At 41.2% G+C, this 20,392-nt stretch overlaps 1 protein-coding gene across 1 annotated transcript in view; it reads right to left on the reverse strand.

The window, feature by feature from the left end:
- Nucleotides 1-17,489, reverse strand: part of nos1apa (nitric oxide synthase 1 (neuronal) adaptor protein a) — a 142,398-nt gene extending 124,909 nt beyond the window's left edge. Inside the window, exons 1-2 of the mRNA XM_057337145.1 lie at nucleotides 16,815-17,489; nucleotides 16,452-16,523 (exon numbers count right to left, since the gene is read on the reverse strand). Coding sequence (XP_057193128.1) covers nucleotides 16,452-16,523; nucleotides 16,815-16,919 — 177 coding nt within the window. The 5' untranslated portion in view covers nucleotides 16,920-17,489. The remainder of the gene's footprint in view (nucleotides 1-16,451; nucleotides 16,524-16,814) is intronic.
- Nucleotides 17,490-20,392: the final 2,903 nt, after the last annotated feature.

Genomic DNA, 20,392 nt, shown 5'->3' on the forward strand with positions numbered 1-20,392 from the left:
TTAAATTGAGTGCTTACAATATATGTTAAAGTAATTGTGCTAATCCGTGTTGTATATTTAGTACAGCTGTAGGTTTCCAGGTAAACAACGTATAAGTTAACAGTGTTACAGTTTTAATAATCCAACTCTTACCTAATAATGTGGTGGTTATTGTAGACTGTTGTCGTTCTACATGTCGTAGTATTGTACAAACTGTATCCCTTTATCGTTTAGTCACGGTAGCACTTTGCTAACGTGTCTCACATTATGGTTTTGTCAAGTGTGCAAAGTTTAGCTGTGGTCACGATCCCCTTCAAACAAAACGGTTTGCTTGTCATTACTTTAAAAACTGACTGCAGCACTATATCATTTTATTATGTAAAGGTGTGTGCATTATGTTTGGAAGCTCTCGCTAACTTGCTCAGTTACTCCTCTCTGTGACGAAAAAAGATCAACAGAAAACAATAGTCTGAATGGTTTATGAAGATAAGTTTATGAAGATAAAAACTTGTGATATGGTAATACTGATGCCATTTTTACACACAGCGTCTTTGTTTACAAAAACCTTCCTGAGATAAGAACTGTGGTAATGGGCGTTTCGTTTCTGACACGCAGTGTATGAAGAAAGACCAATCACAACTGATTGGGCCAGTTGGCCAATCGGAGCACACTAGACTCGCGGTAGGGAGGAGCTTAGAGAAGCGATACATTTGAACAGCTTCGGAGGAATCGTTTAGGGATCTTTGAGAAATGGATAGACACTAAATGCTTATTTTAAGAAAATAGCACCATTTTTTTTTACCTTTGATGCATTTGAAAATGTTGTTGGGGACTCTAATACAACATTAGGACACTTACAAAAACCTTGAAACCTGCTCTTTAAGTAAACGAAAATGCAGCAGTAATAAAGTATTTTTAGCTGTCAGTCAGTTTACTGTTTGCTATATAGGTCTGTGACAGATTATAAAACATAACGTCTTGTATCTACATATAGCATTTATGATATTAATAGCATAAATAATCAACATGTTAAGAGCATTTCATTGTGAATCATGTTTTAATTGGAAAGAATATTTAGAATCAGTTCTAGTATGAATGGCATGGAAAGGCTGTTAGTAACTTTGTAAGTACTCCTGCTCATGATATATTTATTTCAGTTGCTACATTTTGTTGTCAGTAGTTTTTTTTAAATATGAAAATAGACCACTGGGACTTCGCTTCAGCACCAGAGCCTACAACACATTTTCTCAGTTACCAGACCTTCTATGTTTCATACAGACTGTGGCTATATAGAATATAAAGTAAATGGCCTGATAAAACATTAGATTGATTGATTTAACATTATTTATTTAAAAAAGTATGGTCAGGACCTCCGCCGCAAAAAAATATAGAGACCGCAGCCCCCCCCCAAGCCGTAAACCTAGGGGGAAACACTGCGTATGCTACACAAACACATCCATCATAAGCTGAGAACTATTCATCTGAATTTATTTAATTCTGTTTTACACATCAGTATAATCGTGGCAGTGCATACATGGCCAACTGCACATTAGCTGTCATAGCAGCAATAACAAAAAAATAGTTATTCAAGTTTTAAATAGATTATACACAGAATGTGAACAATGCAACAATATGAAAATGCTCATTATACTTCATTGAAGTGCTGACTGCGAAATATTGAGCCCAAACGTTCAGCTCAAAGCTCACTGATGGACTTGTTACGCAATAAGCTATCAATTTCAAGGCCATGGTATTGATTCTCAGGAAACACATGAACTGATAAATGTGTATACTGTAAGTCGCCTTGGGGCAAAGCCTGCAAAATGCATACATGAAACATATGTAAATATTATTTACACTGTGTCTTACACCAACTATAGGGTATGTTGTAGTTTGGTTGCAAGAAGGTGAGCTGTCAGAAGCTGCATGTAGATTAAAGAAATGTGGGGAACGTTAAACACACAGATCAAGAGAGAATTCAAACACACATGATTCTCCACTGTGGTAATGCTCAAAGTGGACATTGATTGGTTAAAACGCCCGAGTAGCAAGAATGCGAGTAGATCTAAACAAAATGCTGCAATTATCACGTTTATGAATAGTTAATCACAGCAGCCATAATCTTAATTATTTTATAGATAATTGTGTGGCCCTTCTATTACAGATGCCAGCTCCTTTCAAGTTAAAATTAAGCTGGAAAATTTTCTTTTTCGAAGCAAAACTGACATAAATAATGCAAACCAGCAGCTAGCATTAAAGACCATAACTCCAGGCCAGTATAAGCTGTGTGCCAATCACAGCACTGCATAATGTCACAAACACCCATTAAACCATAATAGCTATTATAACTCAGCTGCTGATCAACCATCAAATCTACTGCTTCAATTTAACCACTGCAAATTAAAAGCTTAATTCTCCTCACATAAAGCTAGCACAATAAGGACATGAATCAATGCTATAAAGAGGGGATGAAGACAGTATTTCCTCTCCTCTCATTTGGATTGAATAGTAGATACATTGTGGGCCTAGAAGGCTTTCAAAATCCTCGAAAGCCTTCTAGTCCCACAAATATTTTTGATGCTGATGTTCTTTGATAGTGTCTGTAAATCACTAGGTGTGATACAGTAACGGTTGAAGCTGTGAAGAACTGGTCAGCTGAAGCTCTAAAAAGTCCAGGACGAGAAAAATATGAATCAATTACAGATGCTTCCATAGCCTTTGCAGGGCTCGACAATAAGGACTGCCCGATGGCTCCGGGACTGTCAGTTGCCCTACAGGGCCAGTCTTGTTTCGCAAATGAAAGATTATAATTTACAACTTTTTAAGCCTTGCCATATTCTCAAGACGATGCAAAAGAGAAGTCGATTCGGTTCGGCTGTGTGTATGATTTGCACGCTGTCGGAAAGCCGCATCTCCGACAATGCGCAAAATACTGAATTGAGTTCTCTTTCATGTCTTCTTGACAGACATATCCACACAAAAGTATGCCAAAATGGCCATATTATCAAGCATCCTTGTAAAAGTAATCCATTATGTCTTAAGTAAACAGAAACAGTTAGGAAACAAAGCGCGTGTAACAGTTTATTACATCCGTGCATCTCTTAAAGGGGCAGCACCATAATAAACATCTCTGTTTTTAACGTTCATCAAACAACAAATGACGTAGAGAAAAAAACATTCACTGCCAAGGTTTCAAGGTTTAATTTATATGGTGAATTCTATAAAGGCTTATTTTACATCTGGTTATTTAATTTCTTTATCTGATAACTACTATTAGATCAACCTGAAACACCTGAAAAGCACTCATTATTTTTATTTGTATGTTTGTTTTATTACATTTACTTGTGCTATTGCTTTTGCACATACTACTTCTATATTTTAATACTTGAAATTTCAGTTAGGCTAATAGTTTTTATATCATTACCTTATTTATTGAGATTACACAGACAATATTATTTATTTATTACTTTTTAAGGTGGGGCCAGTGAAAATTTTGGCAGGGCCAGTAAAAATTCGAATCACTTGCCCGACCGGGCCAGTAGAAATAACCTTAGCGTTGAGCCCTGCTTTGACAACTTTAAAACGAAGAGCTGTACATTTACAAGCCTTGAGAGAACCAGGAGAAACAGTTTGATCTCACAGGTGTGGAAAGACTTGAGTAGACAATGTGCGCTGTGATTATGGTTATATATTCTGCCGTATCTCATTACTGTGATAGCATAAAACAGACTGTCCTGAGGCAGATTAAATGCTACTAATGAATACTTAACCTATCTGAGTGTTTCATTTACATATATCAGGTACTATATTCAATCCCATAGTAAAATATTAGTTATATCGTCATTGTCCTTCCGAAACCTTGGATGTCCAAATTCGCTGTTTTTCGTGAAAAACTCTAAATTCTAAATTTTCGAACTCTAAATGTTTGCAGTGTTTCCCATTCATTGACGAGACTATGGCGGCCCGCCATAGACTATTTTGTTCCGCCACAGTCTTAAAACGAGCCAAATTGTTTTTCTTACAACAACATAACTATTTGTAACGTTGAATTCTGCACTGCTGTTTTGTTGTTGTATCATTGTTCACGGCTAAAAATGTGCTGGAGCACGAATTTGAATTAATGATGTGAATGACACTGTTTAAACTGTTAAAATAGTTTAGAATAAATAAACAGTTAAAAAGTTATATTTCATTTCGTTTCTTTATTAGGTTAGAAAAATGTTTTGAGTATATTTGTTTGTTGCTCAGGCACAGAACGTAGTTTGATTGCCAACCGCCAATTTTAATGATTTGAATGCATGATGGGCTTGAGTCTGCTTAAATTCCTCCTTTAGCTTCGGCTGTCGCCGTAAGAAAAATAAATTATACGGGGGCGCACCACACACGATTACATGCTGCCCTGTGTGTCACCGTGTCCAAAACTTGTCAATATATTTGGTTTGTCGGCCATCAAGCAGCGCTGCTCAGACCGATAGGCGTGTATTGCAAGAGAAAGCGTCTGTCATTAATTGCTCTCGTGTTACTTTGATATAAACTGATAGGTCTGGGCAACGCGCGCATAAAGTTGAAAAAATAATAAATCACAAACTTAACATTACTCTGTTGTGCTGAGAGAGTGTGCGCTTTTCTTACGGGTTAACTCTAAACAGTCGCCGCATCACAAGAATGTATGCATGCTCTGGTCCGGATAGTAAAGTGATAGGCCCACTGCCATGCGGGGGAGTGGGACAATGGCACTGTGAAAAAGGCCTGATGCCCGGCCTGCATTTTTAATATATGGTAATTGTGGCGAGGGGAGCGTGGTGTAGCGAGGTATGCGGCAGGAGAGAGAGCCGGGAGACGAGCGGTAAGTGAGTGGAGTAATTACAAACGACCAACACCTGTGTCTCGTTCCAGTAAGGGCGTGGGGAGAGAATATAAACACCCGACGGAGGCACAATGCCGAGAGAGAGACGGACTCGACACGAGCTGCCACAGACGGAAACCTCTCAGTCAGCAAGGAGGACCTTCGCTGACTTCCGAGCGACGCAAGCCAGGCTGAAGGAAAAGCCGTGGATATTTATGCTGTTTACTTTGGGTGCTCTATTTAAGTTGTTTTTATGGAATAAAGTCGTGTCAGTCTCGCCAAACTCGTCCTCTTCCTTCCTTATCCTAACGAACCCGCTACACTGGTGCCGAAACCCGGGAAGGAAGAAGGAGGGACACTGCCATCATGCAGGCAACATCGGGCACGCCGTTTGCGGACATCTCGCGGTCCTCCACCGCGAACAACACCAGGCGCTGCTGGACCTTCGGAATGACCACGAGCTCCGCTTCCAGTCCGTCTTCCAGGCCCAGCGAGAGGACCGCGAGAGCTTCCGGAGCTGGATGGACCAGGGGGTTCGGGCAGAAGCGTCCGCGCCCGCGACAACCGCCGCGTTCCTGCCGCTGTTGAAAATGGGGCCAGAGGATGACCCCGAGGCATTTCTCGACCTGTTTGAGAAGACGGCGGAAACTAGCGGCTGGCCCCCGGAGGACTGGGCGAGGCGACTCCTGCCGTTGCTGTCGGGGGATTCCAGGACGGCAATGGGTCCAACCTCTCTCCGCGCCCTTCCCGTGCTCCACTTCCCGCCACTCGGATGGCGGAGACGCCTGGGCCGGCCTGTTGGCGCTGCGGGGACCCGGACCATTGGGTCGATCGGTGTCCAGTGATGGAGGTCGGGACGATGATCCGGGTTCCCGACACGCCACAGGCTGCCCCCGGTCAGAGCGGAGAGTACCAAATTCCTGTGAGTATAGGGGGAGGTACATACCCGGCTCTGGTGGATTCCGGTTGCAACCAAACCTCCATCCATCAAAGCCTGGTTCGGCCCGGGGCATTGGATAACAGCCGCATGGTTCGGGTACGGTGCATACACGGGGATGTGGTGAGATACCCTTTAATCCCCGTCTTTATTCAATTCCGGGGAGAAAAGCATAGAGTGGAGGTGGCGGTTAACCCACACCTACGACACCCGCTGATCTTGGGAACCAATTGGCCTGCATTTACGGAATTATTGGGGTACTTGTGTGCGGGTGTCGCTTGGGGTCCAAAGACACAGGGAGTCGGCGCGGTTGTACAGGCGGGAGAGGCTGTTACAGGGGAAGCGCGCGGTTCCGAGGGGCGAATCCTCTCGGAACGCGATGACTTCCCTCTGGAACAGTCCCGGGACGAATCCCTCAAGTTCGCCTGGGAACAGGTTCGCTGTGTAGACGGCCAACCCCTCCAGCCTGACCAACCGCGCTCCTACCCTTATTTTGCAATTATAAAAGACCGGTTGTATCGAGTGGCCCAAGACGCTCAAACAAAAGAAGATACAACCCAGTTGTTGGTACCACGGGGCCGCCGGGAAATGCTTTTCCAGGCGGCACATTGTAATCCTATGGCGGGGCATTTAGGACAAAACTCGACACTAAACCGTCTCATGGCCCGATTTTTTTGGCCGGGCATTCACGAGAACGTACGCAGGTGGTGCGCCTCGTGTCGTGAATGTCAGCTGGTAAACCCTCCGGCCTCCCCAAAAGCGCCATTGCGCCCTCTACCGCTAATGCAGGTCCCCTTCGATAGAATTGGTATGGACCTCATCGGGCCATTAGAGCGGTCAGCGAGAGGACATCGATTTGCATTAGTCTTAGTAGATTATGCAACCCGATATCCCGAGGCAGTGCCGCTCCACAGCATCTCGGCTAAAAGCGTGGCGGAGGCACTGTTTCGCGTCATCTCCCGCGTGGGGATCCCCCGGGAGATCCTCACGGATCAAGGCACGGCGTTCATGTCACGCACAATACGCGAGCTGTATGAATTACTGGGCATTAAATCGGTCCGTACCAGCGTCTTTCACCCTCAAACAGACGGCTTGGTCGAACGGTTTAATCGCACGTTGAAAACCATGATTCGTAAGTTCGTACACGAGGACGCCAAAAATTGGGATAAATGGTTAGAACCCCTCTTATTCGCTGTGCGAGAGGTCCCGCAAGCCTCCACGGGGTTTTCCCCCTTCGAGCTTCTCTTTGGACGCCAGCCCCGAGGGGTTTTGGACGTCCTGAGAGAGACTTGGGAGGACGGACCCTCCAACAGCAAGAATGAAATTCAACATGTCCTGGACCTGAGAACAAAACTCCATACACTGGGGCGGCTATCTATGGAGAATTTGTTACAGGCCCAGGATAAACAGAGCCGGCTGTATAACAGGGGAACCAACCTCCGGAAATTTTCACCGGGAGAAAAAGTGCTTGTATTACTCCCCACCTCGAGTTCCAAATTACTAGCCAAGTGGCAAGGGCCGTTTGAGGTCACACGGCAAGTGGGAGATCTTGATTATGAAGTAATACGGTCAGATAGGAGCGGGGCGCGTCAAATTTACCACCTCAATCTCCTAAAAAAATGGCAGGAGGTGGAGCCCGTGTTGCTGGCGACGGTAATTAGTGGAGAGGATGATCTGGGACCAGAAGCGAATATAAAACCACAATCACTCGCTCTGGCTCCGGGGGGAGATCACCTCTCACCCTCCCAGCTCACGGACATTGCCAGGTTGCAAGCGGAATTCGCAGACGTGTTCTCGCCCCTACCGGGACGCACGAAACTCATTCAGCACCATATCGAGACGGTGCCGGGCGTTGTAGTTCGTAGCCGGCCCTATCGTTTACCTGAGCACAAGAAAAATGTGGTTCAGACGGAATTAGCGGCAATGCTCGAGATGGGGGTAATAGAAGAATCCAACAGTGACTGGGCGAGCCCGATAGTTTTGGTTCCCAAGACGGACGGCTCGGTCAGGTTCTGTGTGGATTATCGCAAGGTGAACGCGGTATCGAAATTCGATGCCTATCCAATGCCACGGGTCGATGAGTTACTGGACCGGCTAGGCACGGCTCGGTTTTATTCGACGTTGGACTTAACGAAAGGGTACTGGCAGATCCCCCTATCGCCATTATCTAAAGAAAAAACTGCCTTCACCACGCCGTTCGGTTTACACCAATTCGTGACGCTTCCGTTCGGTTTGTTCGGGGCACCGGCCACCTTTCAGCGCCTCATGGACCGTATCCTCCGGCCCCATACGGCATATGCCGCTGCTTATCTGGATGACATCATCATTTATAGCAATGACTGGCAGCGGCATATCCAACACTTGAGGGCGGTTTTGGGAGCGCTGAGGGCGGCCGGTCTCACGGCCAACCCGAAGAAGTGTGCGGTTGGGCGGGTGGAGGTTAGGTATCTGGGCTTCCACTTGGGGCACGGGCAAGTGCGGCCCCAAATTAATAAGACCGCAGCCGTTGCGACCTGCCCGAGTCCCAAGACCAAAAAGGAGGTAAGACAGTTCCTGGGGCTGGCGGGATATTACAGACGGTTTGTGCCCAACTATTCGGACCTCACCAGCCCGCTGACTGATCTTACTAAAAAGGAGGCGCCAGATCCGGTCCAATGGTCAGAGCAGTGCCAGCAGGCGTTTTCCCAGGTGAAGGCTGCCCTGTGTGGCAGGCCGCTCTTACACTCTCCTGACTTCTCTCTCCCTTTCTTGTTACAGACTGACGCGTCGGACAGAGGGCTGGGTGCTGTCCTGGCACAGGAGGTGGGGGGTGAGGAGCGGCCAGTGCTGTACATTAGCCGCAAGCTCTCAAAGAGAGAGGCTAAGTACAGCACTATTGAAAAGGAATGTTTGGCCATCAGATGGGCCGTTCTCACCCTTAGGTACTACCTCCTGGGCCGGGAATTCACCCTCTGGTCAGACCACGCTCCCCTGCAGTGGCTCCACCGCATGAAAGATTCCAACGCCAGGATCACCCGTTGGTATCTGGCGCTACAGCCTTTTAAGTTCCAGGTGGTCCACAGGCCGGGTGCGCGAATGGTTGTAGCCGACTTCCTCTCCAGGAATGGGGGGGGGGCTGCAGGCCGGACGGTTCCCCGGCCTGAGTCAGGCGGTGGGGGTATGTGGCGAGGGGAGCGTGGTGTAGCGAGGTATGCGGCAGGAGAGAGAGCCGGGAGACGAGCGGTAAGTGAGTGGAGTAATTACAAATGACCAACACCTGTGTCTCGTTCCAGTAAGGGCGCGGGGAGAGAATATAAACACCCGACGTAGGCACAATGCCGTGAGAGAGACGGACTCGACACGAGCTGCCACAGACGGAAACCTCTCAGTCAGCAAGGAGGACCTTCGCTGACTTCCGAGCGACGCAAGCCAGGCTGAAGGAAAAGCCGTGGATATTTATGCTGTTTACTTTGGGTGCTCTATTTAAGTTGTTTTTATGGAATAAAGTCGTGTCAGTCTCGCCAAGCTCGTCCTCTTCCTTCCTTATCCTAACGAACCCGCTACAGTAATATATAAATTAGTTCAACTGTTAAACACTTTTTTGCTTCATTTTTTGATGGCTCATGCTCTACATGTTTTTGACTTTTTTTGTTTGTGAACTCATTTTACCATGTGTTATCCCCATTTATATCTATGGTGCCAATGATTAAATTACTACTATAGCTATTGTATTCTTAGAGATTGAGTCACTTAATTTTGCTCTTAAAATGCACCAGATTGCAGCATTTACCTTTAAAATATGCTAAATTTTCTTATGGGGGAGCATGCCCCCGGACCCCCCAAGATGAAAATATGTTTAGCCCCCATAGTCTCACAAAATTCTGTGGGAAACACTGTGTTTGTATTATGAAAAGCAGTTTTGATGAACTAATGAATTAATGTCATTGTAAACAGAGGTATGTGCTGGCCAACTGCTCATTTACTGGCATGAGCTCTTTATGACACTGCCCATTCGCTCAATAATTCACACAGCAAAACAGCTTGGCAGAATCGATTTTGGACACCGATACGAAATATCCTTTCTACATTCTGTTGCATTTCCACCTAATTCAACAGCAGAAAATAGACATTTTGTATTTGCAGGCAATTATGACTGGAAAAAATATATTTATATAGCAAAAGACTAAATGACTGAAGAGTTTTTCAACAGTCTCTATTGCTAAATAAATAACTTTGATACATGCTTGTGTAAAAGATAACTAACAGCCAGAAGGTTGAAACAATGCAGTAAGAGTTGAAACTATTAAAAATGATTAGTGTTAAAACTTTTGCGTTTGCCATCTCCGCTTGAAACAAAAAATGCAGGTTACTTTAGGTGGGTTAAAAAACATCTGACATTACTTGTGAAATCGTACCTGACAGCTCAATTCATAATTTATAATCATTTTTTGAAGCATATCGCTGCAAGTATAAGTTAACGCACAATGATTTTTTTAGACGCTTGCTAAAAGGTCCAGTGTACGAAATTACGCAGGATCAAACAGTGAGGTTGCGAACTGCAACCAATGGCTCACTCCACCCCACTCCCTTTCAGAGCACTATGGTGGCTGACATAGGACTAAGATGTCGTCAGATTTTCGCTTCTTTGTCGAAGGAGATAACATATTTACGACACGCTCTGTAGATCAGTTTGTCCGTTTAATGCTACTGTTGAAGCAACATGGCGATTGGGGACCCGCTGTGTATGTAGATAGAAACAGCTCATCCCAAGGTAATAAAAACATAACGCTTCATTAGGTAAAGTTTTTATACACCTCTAAAAACGTAGTTATTTATATTATATTGCATTACATAGATCCTCCAAAAACTAACAGATTTTGGTTTAATTTGAACCAAATAAATTGCATATTGCAGCTTTAAAAAAACAACACAGATATGTTAGTAAATAGTAATAGACCATATAATAATAATAACTTTATTTTATATAGCGCCTTTAAAAGTAGCATCTCAAAGCGCTTTACATAAGAAAGAGAAAATAAAACAAAAGTAATAGAAAATAACAACAAGATAGAAACAAACAAAGAACAAATAAGAATAAAAAAAGACAAAAAATATACTAAACTAATAATACAGAGCAAAGCTAAATAAAAACTAGATACGCACATAAATCACATAAAATATAGGTAAAGCCACATTGAAATGAGAATTATATTGTTTTTCTGGCTTTAATAACACATAACAAATAAAAAAAGAGAACAATTCTACACAAAAAGCTAACATTTTTGATAACATCATTGCTTAAATTTTTGTCCATACATCTTAAAATGTCAGTTCAAATGCCCTGATGACCAAACCCATTTCTTTACTCTGAAAACAAAGACAAGACCGGAGCTAATAAAGATTTAACCGAACACAACGAGCCAGTGAATCACCCCAGGGCATGAAGTGGGCTTAAAGCTAACACTGGAAATAGAGCTATAAAGAGAGAGGGTGAGAAAAGAAGACCATCACAGCACTAAATCACAGTCCTAAGACATTTACATCGACTGAACTATTTCAGAAGAAAGCTCCTCGACCCACTGAGTGATAAAGAACTACCTGCAGCCAAAAACTTTAAGGGCCGTTAATACAAAAACACTAAACTCAAAATTAAAAAAGACAAAAAAAAAAATGAATCAACAGATGTTAGAGAGCGCTGAGCAACATCTATTAAACTTGAATACACTGCATCAAGTGGAGCTGTTGTCTTATATATTTATAATTTATTACATTTTTATTCATCAAGTGGTTTCTTGGCTTCAAACACATTATTAATAAACACGACCGTCCTTGGTACATTCAACACGCATCTGAGCCTGATATCTGGATTTATCTATGGGGTGTTTAATAAGTCCTTTTCCCTTCAGATAAAAGGAGGAATACAGAGAAGTGAGTTATACCTCTGTGCCACTACTGTACAGCCGTTAATTAAAACGTGGATCAAATTAGGCCAGGATCTTCATTTGTTAAAAGTGAAAGGTCTCAAAACAGATGATGTGTTGTAAAAGAAACAAAACCGCACTTCAAGGTGAAATCTGGCTGTGTGGTTGCAAGGCACGAGGGGAAAGAAAGAGAGTTATGAGTCAATTTACTGTTCGTGGTTACTATGGTAAAGCAGGGGACGGCTCGAGTATCCTCCGGCTTTGTTGTTTACCCGCCGGTCACAGGAGATGGTCAGTTGGGGAAGGCAGGATGAAGAGACCTTTTTAAAATGTCAAAGAGACCCTTTGGAGGCTAAATGAAGTGCACCAATGGAATGGATTCTGGTCAACAGTCATTCAAGGGCTTGATCTCAAGAGGCCTTGCTAAAGTGAAGTCATCCAACAAAAAAGCCAGACAAACAACAGGGGATATTATTCCCCCGTTCTGTTATCAAGGCAGAAAGGGGTAAATATATAATATATAATATATACAACTATTATAACAAAAACACAACTCTAGAACTATTGTTAGACCACAGACAACTTTGTTGTTTGAAAGCTCAGCCTGAGGCAAACACACAAAGTTACACATCAACCTGCCGGCACAGTTAAATAAGCTAAAGGAGGGACAGAAAGAGAATCAATAAGGGTTATTAACATGCTGTTCTCAACCTTTCTGCTTTCATATGCTAAAGGAGAACCTCTAAAGGAGAACAACGAAAATGTTATAACGATACTGACAGAAGAAAGCATGTTGCCACATAAACATATGGTTGATTTTATTGTTCAATTTCACAATTTTCTACCGCATCCCATGTGCATAAAAATATTAGCGGACACTAAAACCTTTCATTTCTTTATTTCTCATGCATTCTAATGAATAACAATATGCTATTTAAAATGAGTTGTTGTCACTACACTCTTAAAAATAAAGGTGCTTAAAAGGTTCTTCACAGCGATGCCATAAAAGAACCATTTATGGTTCCACAAAGAACCATTTAGTCAAAGGTTCTTTAAAGAACCATCTCTTTCTCACCTTTTTATATTTTGAAGAACCTTTTTTCGCCACAAAGAACCTTTTGTGAAACAGAAAGGTTCTTCAGATGTTGAAGGTTCTTTATGGAACCATTTCGACAAAAAAGGTTCTTCTGTGGCATTAGAGCCCTGCACGGGCCTCAAATTTAGGCCCTGGCCTGAGACGCTCAGGCTCTATCCCGGCCCTTGTCCGACAGATTAGCCGGCCAGCTGGGCTCATCCTAACCGCAGATTCAGGTTAACAAGCCACTTTTATCTCCGTTTCTCAGTCAATACTCGCATTTTCCCCCTTCATGAACATCAACTTTTGCTACACAATAAAAACACCATTCATGGTTTGATCGATTTGAACAGTCAAAAACCATGCAAAACATAGGTATTTTGGGTTTGTTATAGTGCATTCCTATGGTGAAAATCACTTGTTGCCCTCCATCGGCACTTTGCACAGTGCCGTGACGTCATGTGCAAACAGCCTATTACAAAATTGTTCCTGTGGTGCAAAAAGCCCTTTACAGTAGGCTACATACATGTAATACAGACAAATTCCAACGTATCCCAATCTTAGCATTAATAACGATCAGAACCAAATGCATTTTAAAAATCAATAGGTGCTACCCAACCTTATAAGGAATCAACAAAGAAAAGACCAAAACATGACTACACAACCACCCAGGCAGAAGCGGCATTTCCATTTCTACAAAGTACACTGATGAAAGATCCCAACTATAAACAATTCATTTATAACGTCACATAACCAGTCAATTAATTAAGGTCAATTTCTAAGTGCAATAAGTCATCGGTTCTGCAAGGAGTGCGCTTTGACCATCTTAAGGCCAACAATACATGTTGCAATAAATTTGAGGCACGGCAATAAGAGCAAAGTGCACCGGCTATGCAAACTATGAGTCTAAAAGCTTTTACGGAAGGACCCGCAAGACCATGAATTCTCCTTTCCAAATGTGACAGCAACATCTACTTAATGCTAATCATCTCCACGTAGATAATGTTGTTATCAGGTTTTCGGTTACGAGGCGTCTGCTAGGTATCCCATAAACGTAATTCAAGCCGAGTAAACGATTAGTTTGTGCTATAATTTTCCCTTACCAGATGCACTTGTGTGTTAAAACGACTTCTTAACTGAATCTCCATAGTTACTGCTACACTAAAAGATTACAAGGGAGGACTTAAAAGTTACGGTGAGCTTGGGGCTCAAGCAGGACATATTTGATGCCATCAGCATCATTCTTAGGCTCTGAGAAAATTAAATGCGGCTAAGAAAGGTCATACATTTGGCCGACTACATTATTAACCACTATAAAACTTGTGACTAAAGAGTTTAGGCAGCTCCAGACACATGGCAAGCTGTTATGGGAAATGTAAATGTATGCAAATTTTTATTATTAACTGGTTACATGATAACAAACATTCTTTGAACTACATTAAACTTAAGAACATTGCTATAAACATTTCCAGCTCCTGATGATTATACTGGTAAATAGAATCTGGGTGTGGTGGAAATTGCCCATAATTGTTGGCTTCAAACTTTTTAATGCCCCAATGGACTCTGAATCACTCTTCCAACACAGCCACATAGAATCTGTTAGTTTTCAGAACTAGCGGCCAGAATGTCTAAGGCACCACATCTCGCCACAAAACATTATCTCTAGGACCAATAGCTCAACAGGTAGAGCATGGCATGTCAGAGTTGGGTTAGAATCGAAGGAATGCACTAATAAAACACATACCTCAAATGCACTAAAAGTCACGTTGGATGAAAGTATCTGGCAAATGCATGAATGTAATCGGAGTGAAGTTAAACCAACTATTTTTTCACAGATCACTGGAGTTCTTTTCAACTTTAAGACTTTGTACAATCTCTGCAATCCATGTCCTTTTATCATGGTGATGGCTATTAGGATCGAAAAGTAGAACCGAAATTATTTTCTACAGCTATCAAAAGGCTCTTATGATTCTACAATGTAAAATACTGTACCTACAGAACATGACGTATTGAAAAACGGAACAACAATTTTACTCAGCACTGCAATGAAACTAGACAAAAGTCAGCTCCACAGAATAATTCGCACATTATTATTTAATGACATATAATTTCCAAAAGCTTAAAATTGTTAACTTAAAATAATCAAATTAGTGTGAAGGTGGTGTATAATATGTTTTATTTAATAAAGTCTATTTTTATAATTTCAGAGAACACAAAAAGGCTGTCTGCTAAATTACTCAGCAAATAAATTATGGTCAATAAGACCAAACAATGATCTCTTATTCTAACAACTTAAAGTGCAAACCAACAGTGTTTGTATTCCAAAGAAGAAAAATACATAGTTTCAATAAACCATTACAACATAGTAGACGGCATGTTCAAGTCTGTCATCTCACTTGAAGGAGAAAGAAAACGAAAAGAAAAAAGAAAGCTACAGCAAAATAAATCCTCTGTGTAGCTTTCATGTTTTTGATCTATAAACCAATATTTTCCTGTTTTGAATGTGTGTGTGATTGTCCCTTTGCCAGCAGCCATTGGCAAGCTATTGCAGGGGGTCCGGCAAACTGAAAAGGTTAATAGGTTCATTTGCACCTGGTGAGTGATGCCATGCTGGAAACCAGGATGTTGCAAAACAAACCTTTTATCTGTTACATTGAAAAACCACCCTTGCCTCACACTTTCCGAAAATCCTTTGACTTCTATAGCAGATTCAAACAATGAAAAACTTCCATATCAACAGCCAGAGGAAGTAGATACCTAGATTAAATGCACCGGTAAAATAAACCCCTGAAAACAATCAAGAGGTGAATGTTTAAATGAACTGTCACTAAGCTAACCGATAATATCAGACTCTCAGACTTGAAGAACCAGTCATGGAGAGGAAATTCAATTACACCATTTTTAAGGAAAACCATTTCCTGTTTCCAAGTGGAAAGGGAGCATATAACCATTTTTGGTTTTGTTTACATTTTTGCGTTTGGCATGTGCTTCTGTTCAATATAATTCATTAGAAGGTTTACATTTTATCAGCATGTGTTCCCTGGGGTTCGAACCTATGTGTTTTGGCTGCCAGTGGAGGGCTCTACCAGCTACAATAACAATATAATAAAACAAGAAAACTACAAAGGGGGACAGCAAAACTCACACATTTGTGAAAGATTTTGATCAATTGGTTTATACAGAATGCTATAACATTTTCTGCAAGCCACATCTGCAACTATTCAAGAATTAAAAAGGAAACAATGCCAGAAAACGCATATCTGTTGTCAAGGGGGATGTAGCCCCATAAGAAGACAATGCATTAACATACCGCATGACTGGTGAGAGCCAAAATGGGCCATTTAAGTGCTTTACACACGGGACCCCCACTTCAAAGAGCCCTTCTCTGTTTACAAACATGAAATGTGCAAATGCGACGTAAATTACAGGGCTGACATACAGTATATGTATCAAATACATTTTGACAGGACTATCGATATTCAACCTTTCGTTTTGTAAGCAATTTGCTGCGTGATCCTCCCGCTTTTGTGTTTTGATTGTCGCTCGAGGCTCAACGACCACCCGTGCGGAATACTGGGGGCTTAGTCGCGTCGTAACATCTTAGATATCAAGATCTGCTAAACATTTTTGAACATTTAATTGCTGAAATTCTAAAAACTTTGAGCTCACTCAACTTCAGGAAGCAGTAAAGTAAACAGGTACTATAAAACTCACCCTTATCCGCCTCATGGCCGCAACAATCTCCACACGGCTGTTAGGACGAGCCACATCCAGACTACCGATATACTGGAAATAAAAGGCAACGAGATTACATTCATTACATCCCTCGTCTACAAGCTTAATCAAACTAAATGTGCTATCAAAAGCGCACTCGCTCCATGGCAACAACGCGGAATGTAAACAAGTGGCAAAACAACTTTAAAGGCGCCATGTGATTGAAAACGTAATGTGTACAGTAACAGATACAACAGCCGTGTAGCATAAATCGACAGAACACCGGATTTAATCGCGTCTAATAGCGAAAAGCCACCAACATACGTGTCTGATAAAGATATCGTGATATTGAAGGGTTTTTACCTTTGCCTCGAAATTAATCCCATGCTGAAATGCGTCCTCGTTGTGTAAAGGAATCCGCAAATCGTGTCCATCATCGACTAAATTATACTTTGTTTTGGCAGGCATGATGACTCTTTTCGACGCGTCTTTCACCTCAGTTGAAAACAAAAAACGGGCAAGTCGACAGATCGAGGGGTGTCAGGACTCGATCTAACTCATGCCTGTTTTTAGCCGGAGGTCACTTTATTTCTCATACACGCAGAGCAACTTTGGGGAAAAAATCACAATCTTATATCCGCCGTCGCTGAAGTATCTTCCTTCGGTGTATTTCCTTGTCGGAAAGGTGCATGTGTTACCCAAATATGACTCATCTACTGACTTGTTCCCACTCGAGCTGATGGTCCTAACCTTTAGCTGGTGTAGTAGTGTTCAAATCCTGCTTCCTGGGCTTGCCCGTTTCCACCAACTTCACAGCAGCGCCATCGCCGAGCCCACACATCCTTCCCGAAAGGATCGTGGCGAGAACAGAGCGCCATTGGTTGAATGGGGGAATTCCACCTGCTCTCATTGGAAAACGGCTTATCGCAGGTTTTGGAGGAGGAGAAAAACACCTCGCTTCAAACTCGACTCCACACGGAGGTGTTTCAAAAGAGAGCAGCGGTTGCCACCTAGTGGCAGACTTCGGCATGGTAAGGATAGACGGGGAATAATTTAATTTGACCTCTACTTTTATCAACGATAATGCAACAGAACTGGCTTCCTGCGTTTAAAGTGGGAAGGTACTATACAATGACAAATACAAGGACCTACTGTTGCTATATTTTCAAACTCTGTCAATTTCTTCAGCTTCTTCCCCCAGGCAATCTCCCTCCTAAACAGATAACTGCTCCTTAAGAGCAATATTCCACTTCCACTACTCCTATAGTGTGCACTATAGTGCCTTATTATATCTACATCTTATGTATACATGTATATAACACTACCTCTACTTACTAAATTATCCATTTGCACAAGTGTACATACAATCTGTTAATATGTTTATTCTACTATATACTACCCTGTACAATGTCTCTTATATGTTATTATCCCCCATTTTCTGTAAAATAGTCTTTATTTTATATATGCACAATTTAGAATCTTTTAGACTGTAAATCGTATTATATTGTATTGTCATTGTGTTGAATGTCTGTACTAGAAGCTTCCAACACCAAAGAAAATTCCTTGTGTGTGCAAGCACACTTGGCAATAAAGCTCTTCTAATTCTGATTCTGATTCTGATTCTGAATTTGAAACACTATCGATTTCAAGACAAATATACCTGCTTCAATATACTGTAGATCTTTAAACAAAAATGTTAATATGGTTGGCAAATGTATATTTGTATTTTTTCTCACACATTTTTGAGGTTTGATTGGAAAATATAAATTCAATACCAGAAAACAATCATAGGAAAAACTCAATAACCCCCTATAACCACCTTTTAATGAAAAATGTAGGGATGGATTAATTATCATTATCAAGTTAAAATGTATATTGCATGTTGATAAGTTACAAGTATTGGGTTGACGGGCCAATAATGGCCAAAGTAAAATTTTAGGGATTTTAAGTTCACAGATTACAATCAAATAATGCAAATATGTATTACATTTCTGAGTTTATGTATTTTCTATTTCCCTGCAATCTCCTCTCATGGAGCCCAACATCAGCCTGTTTTCATTGCCATCCCTCTAGGTTCTAATATATCGCATCTAAAACCAAAAAATAGCATACAGCACAGCTTTAATCAATTATCTTTCACAATGGTCTTTTTTAAGAAAAAAATGTGCATTTTTACTTTGGTTGCAAGTCATTCCATCCAGAGGTGGACTGGCAGGTTGATAGTTAATATACTCTTTAGATGGTAACACTGCATCGACTCTGAACATTGAAAAACTACAAAAATATGGGCAGACAATGAAAAGCAAAGTATAAATCATGTTAATTCTCTCACACCCTGGTCCAAATGCCATCAATTCTACAATTTAATGCAATCTATTATTGCTGAAGGACTCTGCATGTTGCTCTTTCCATGTCTGTGTAGCGCACAAGTCACTTTCAAACTTTGAATAAATAGTTTTTTACAAATGTCATCATTCAGTTGATAAAACAAAATGGGAGGCTGTGATAATGTTTCGAAGGCCTGGCACAATGTATAGGCAGCCTAATTTTCTACAATTTCTATTTAATTACATTAAACCATGTAGATGGTTGTTTCTGTTATTGTTTCTTAATATGATTTTATTATGTTTTTAGAGGATCTTTTTTCATATGATACCGTAGTTCTATCTGGATGTTAATTCTGGGAATCACTGTAATGTGGTTACTTAATCTTGGTTAAAGACTCCTTTTCCAGGAACTCATGTAACCTTAGCCAATACAAGCATTGGGGATCCAGTCTCTGGATATATATCCCTCTTCAACACTGACAGTATAGAACATGTGTAGTATACAGTAAAGAACATAAATAGCCTATATGCTTCAGGTTGAATTTTTTAGATGCTAAATATGGCTGCAAAAGTGGAGCTGGGTATGTCAAAATACGCTAATTTTAAAAAGTGTTTTTTCACTGTCAATAATTATAGGTTCTGCATTTTCAACAATCAGTAGAACTATAACTGTGCATCAAAACCACACCTTTCCATGTAAATGAATTTGCGGCAGCTGAATGTAGCATTCCTGCCAAACATTTCAAACATGCACAATACACAGAAGTATTCACGAGAATCTTCTCAGAACATCCTTTTATTTATTCAAAGTTTCATAATTGTTTGTTTAATTTTTCAACAAAACATGATACATTTTCCCCGATTTATAACATTTAATATCCCCTTTTTGATTTTGACTCACACTCTTAAAAATAAAGGTGCTTCACGATGCTGCACAGAAGAACCTTTTTTGTCTAAATAGTTCCATAAAAAAGTCTTCCTGTTTCACTAAAGATTCTTTGTGGCAAAAAAGGTTCCCCAGATTATAAAAAGGTAAGAAAGAGATGGTTCTTTCTCAGGTGATGTTGGGGACAAATGGGCAAAATGATTTTTTTTTTTAAATAACTTTTTTCTCTTAATCAGGGGTGCGTTTCCCAAAAGCATCATTAGCCAACTATGGTCGCAAGTTCCGTCGTTCCATAGTTCAACGATTTGTGTGTTTCCCAAAACCATCGTAACGCTCAATCGCTAGCAGCATCGCAAAGTCGTGTGGTTAGAACTAGAGCTGTGGTTAGAAGCATCATTCCTTATTATGACATGTAGACTTACATCCGCATGAATGCAGCGCATTCCATACCCATCATTCTAAATATATACAAATTCAATTTGACATCTTTTAGTTTGTCAAGAAAATAGAAGCACTGTTTTTTTTTAAAGCGCCCATGCGCTGTGTGCTCTAGGACCCTGGGGAATCCCGGGGCGGAATGACGTAGGAGGACACTTATAAATTAATTTAATATCAGGAAATAAAACAACAGATAAAAAAATAGGATAACAAAAGTAGTCCTTAAATGCAATGTTTGTTATTTACAGCAAGAATTTGACATTAATTCGATCTGAACGTATTTATTAGTA

The sequence above is a fragment of the Triplophysa rosa genome, linkage group LG7 (genome assembly GCF_024868665.1).
Source record: "Triplophysa rosa linkage group LG7, Trosa_1v2, whole genome shotgun sequence".
Lineage (NCBI taxonomy): Eukaryota > Metazoa > Chordata > Actinopteri > Cypriniformes > Nemacheilidae > Triplophysa > Triplophysa rosa.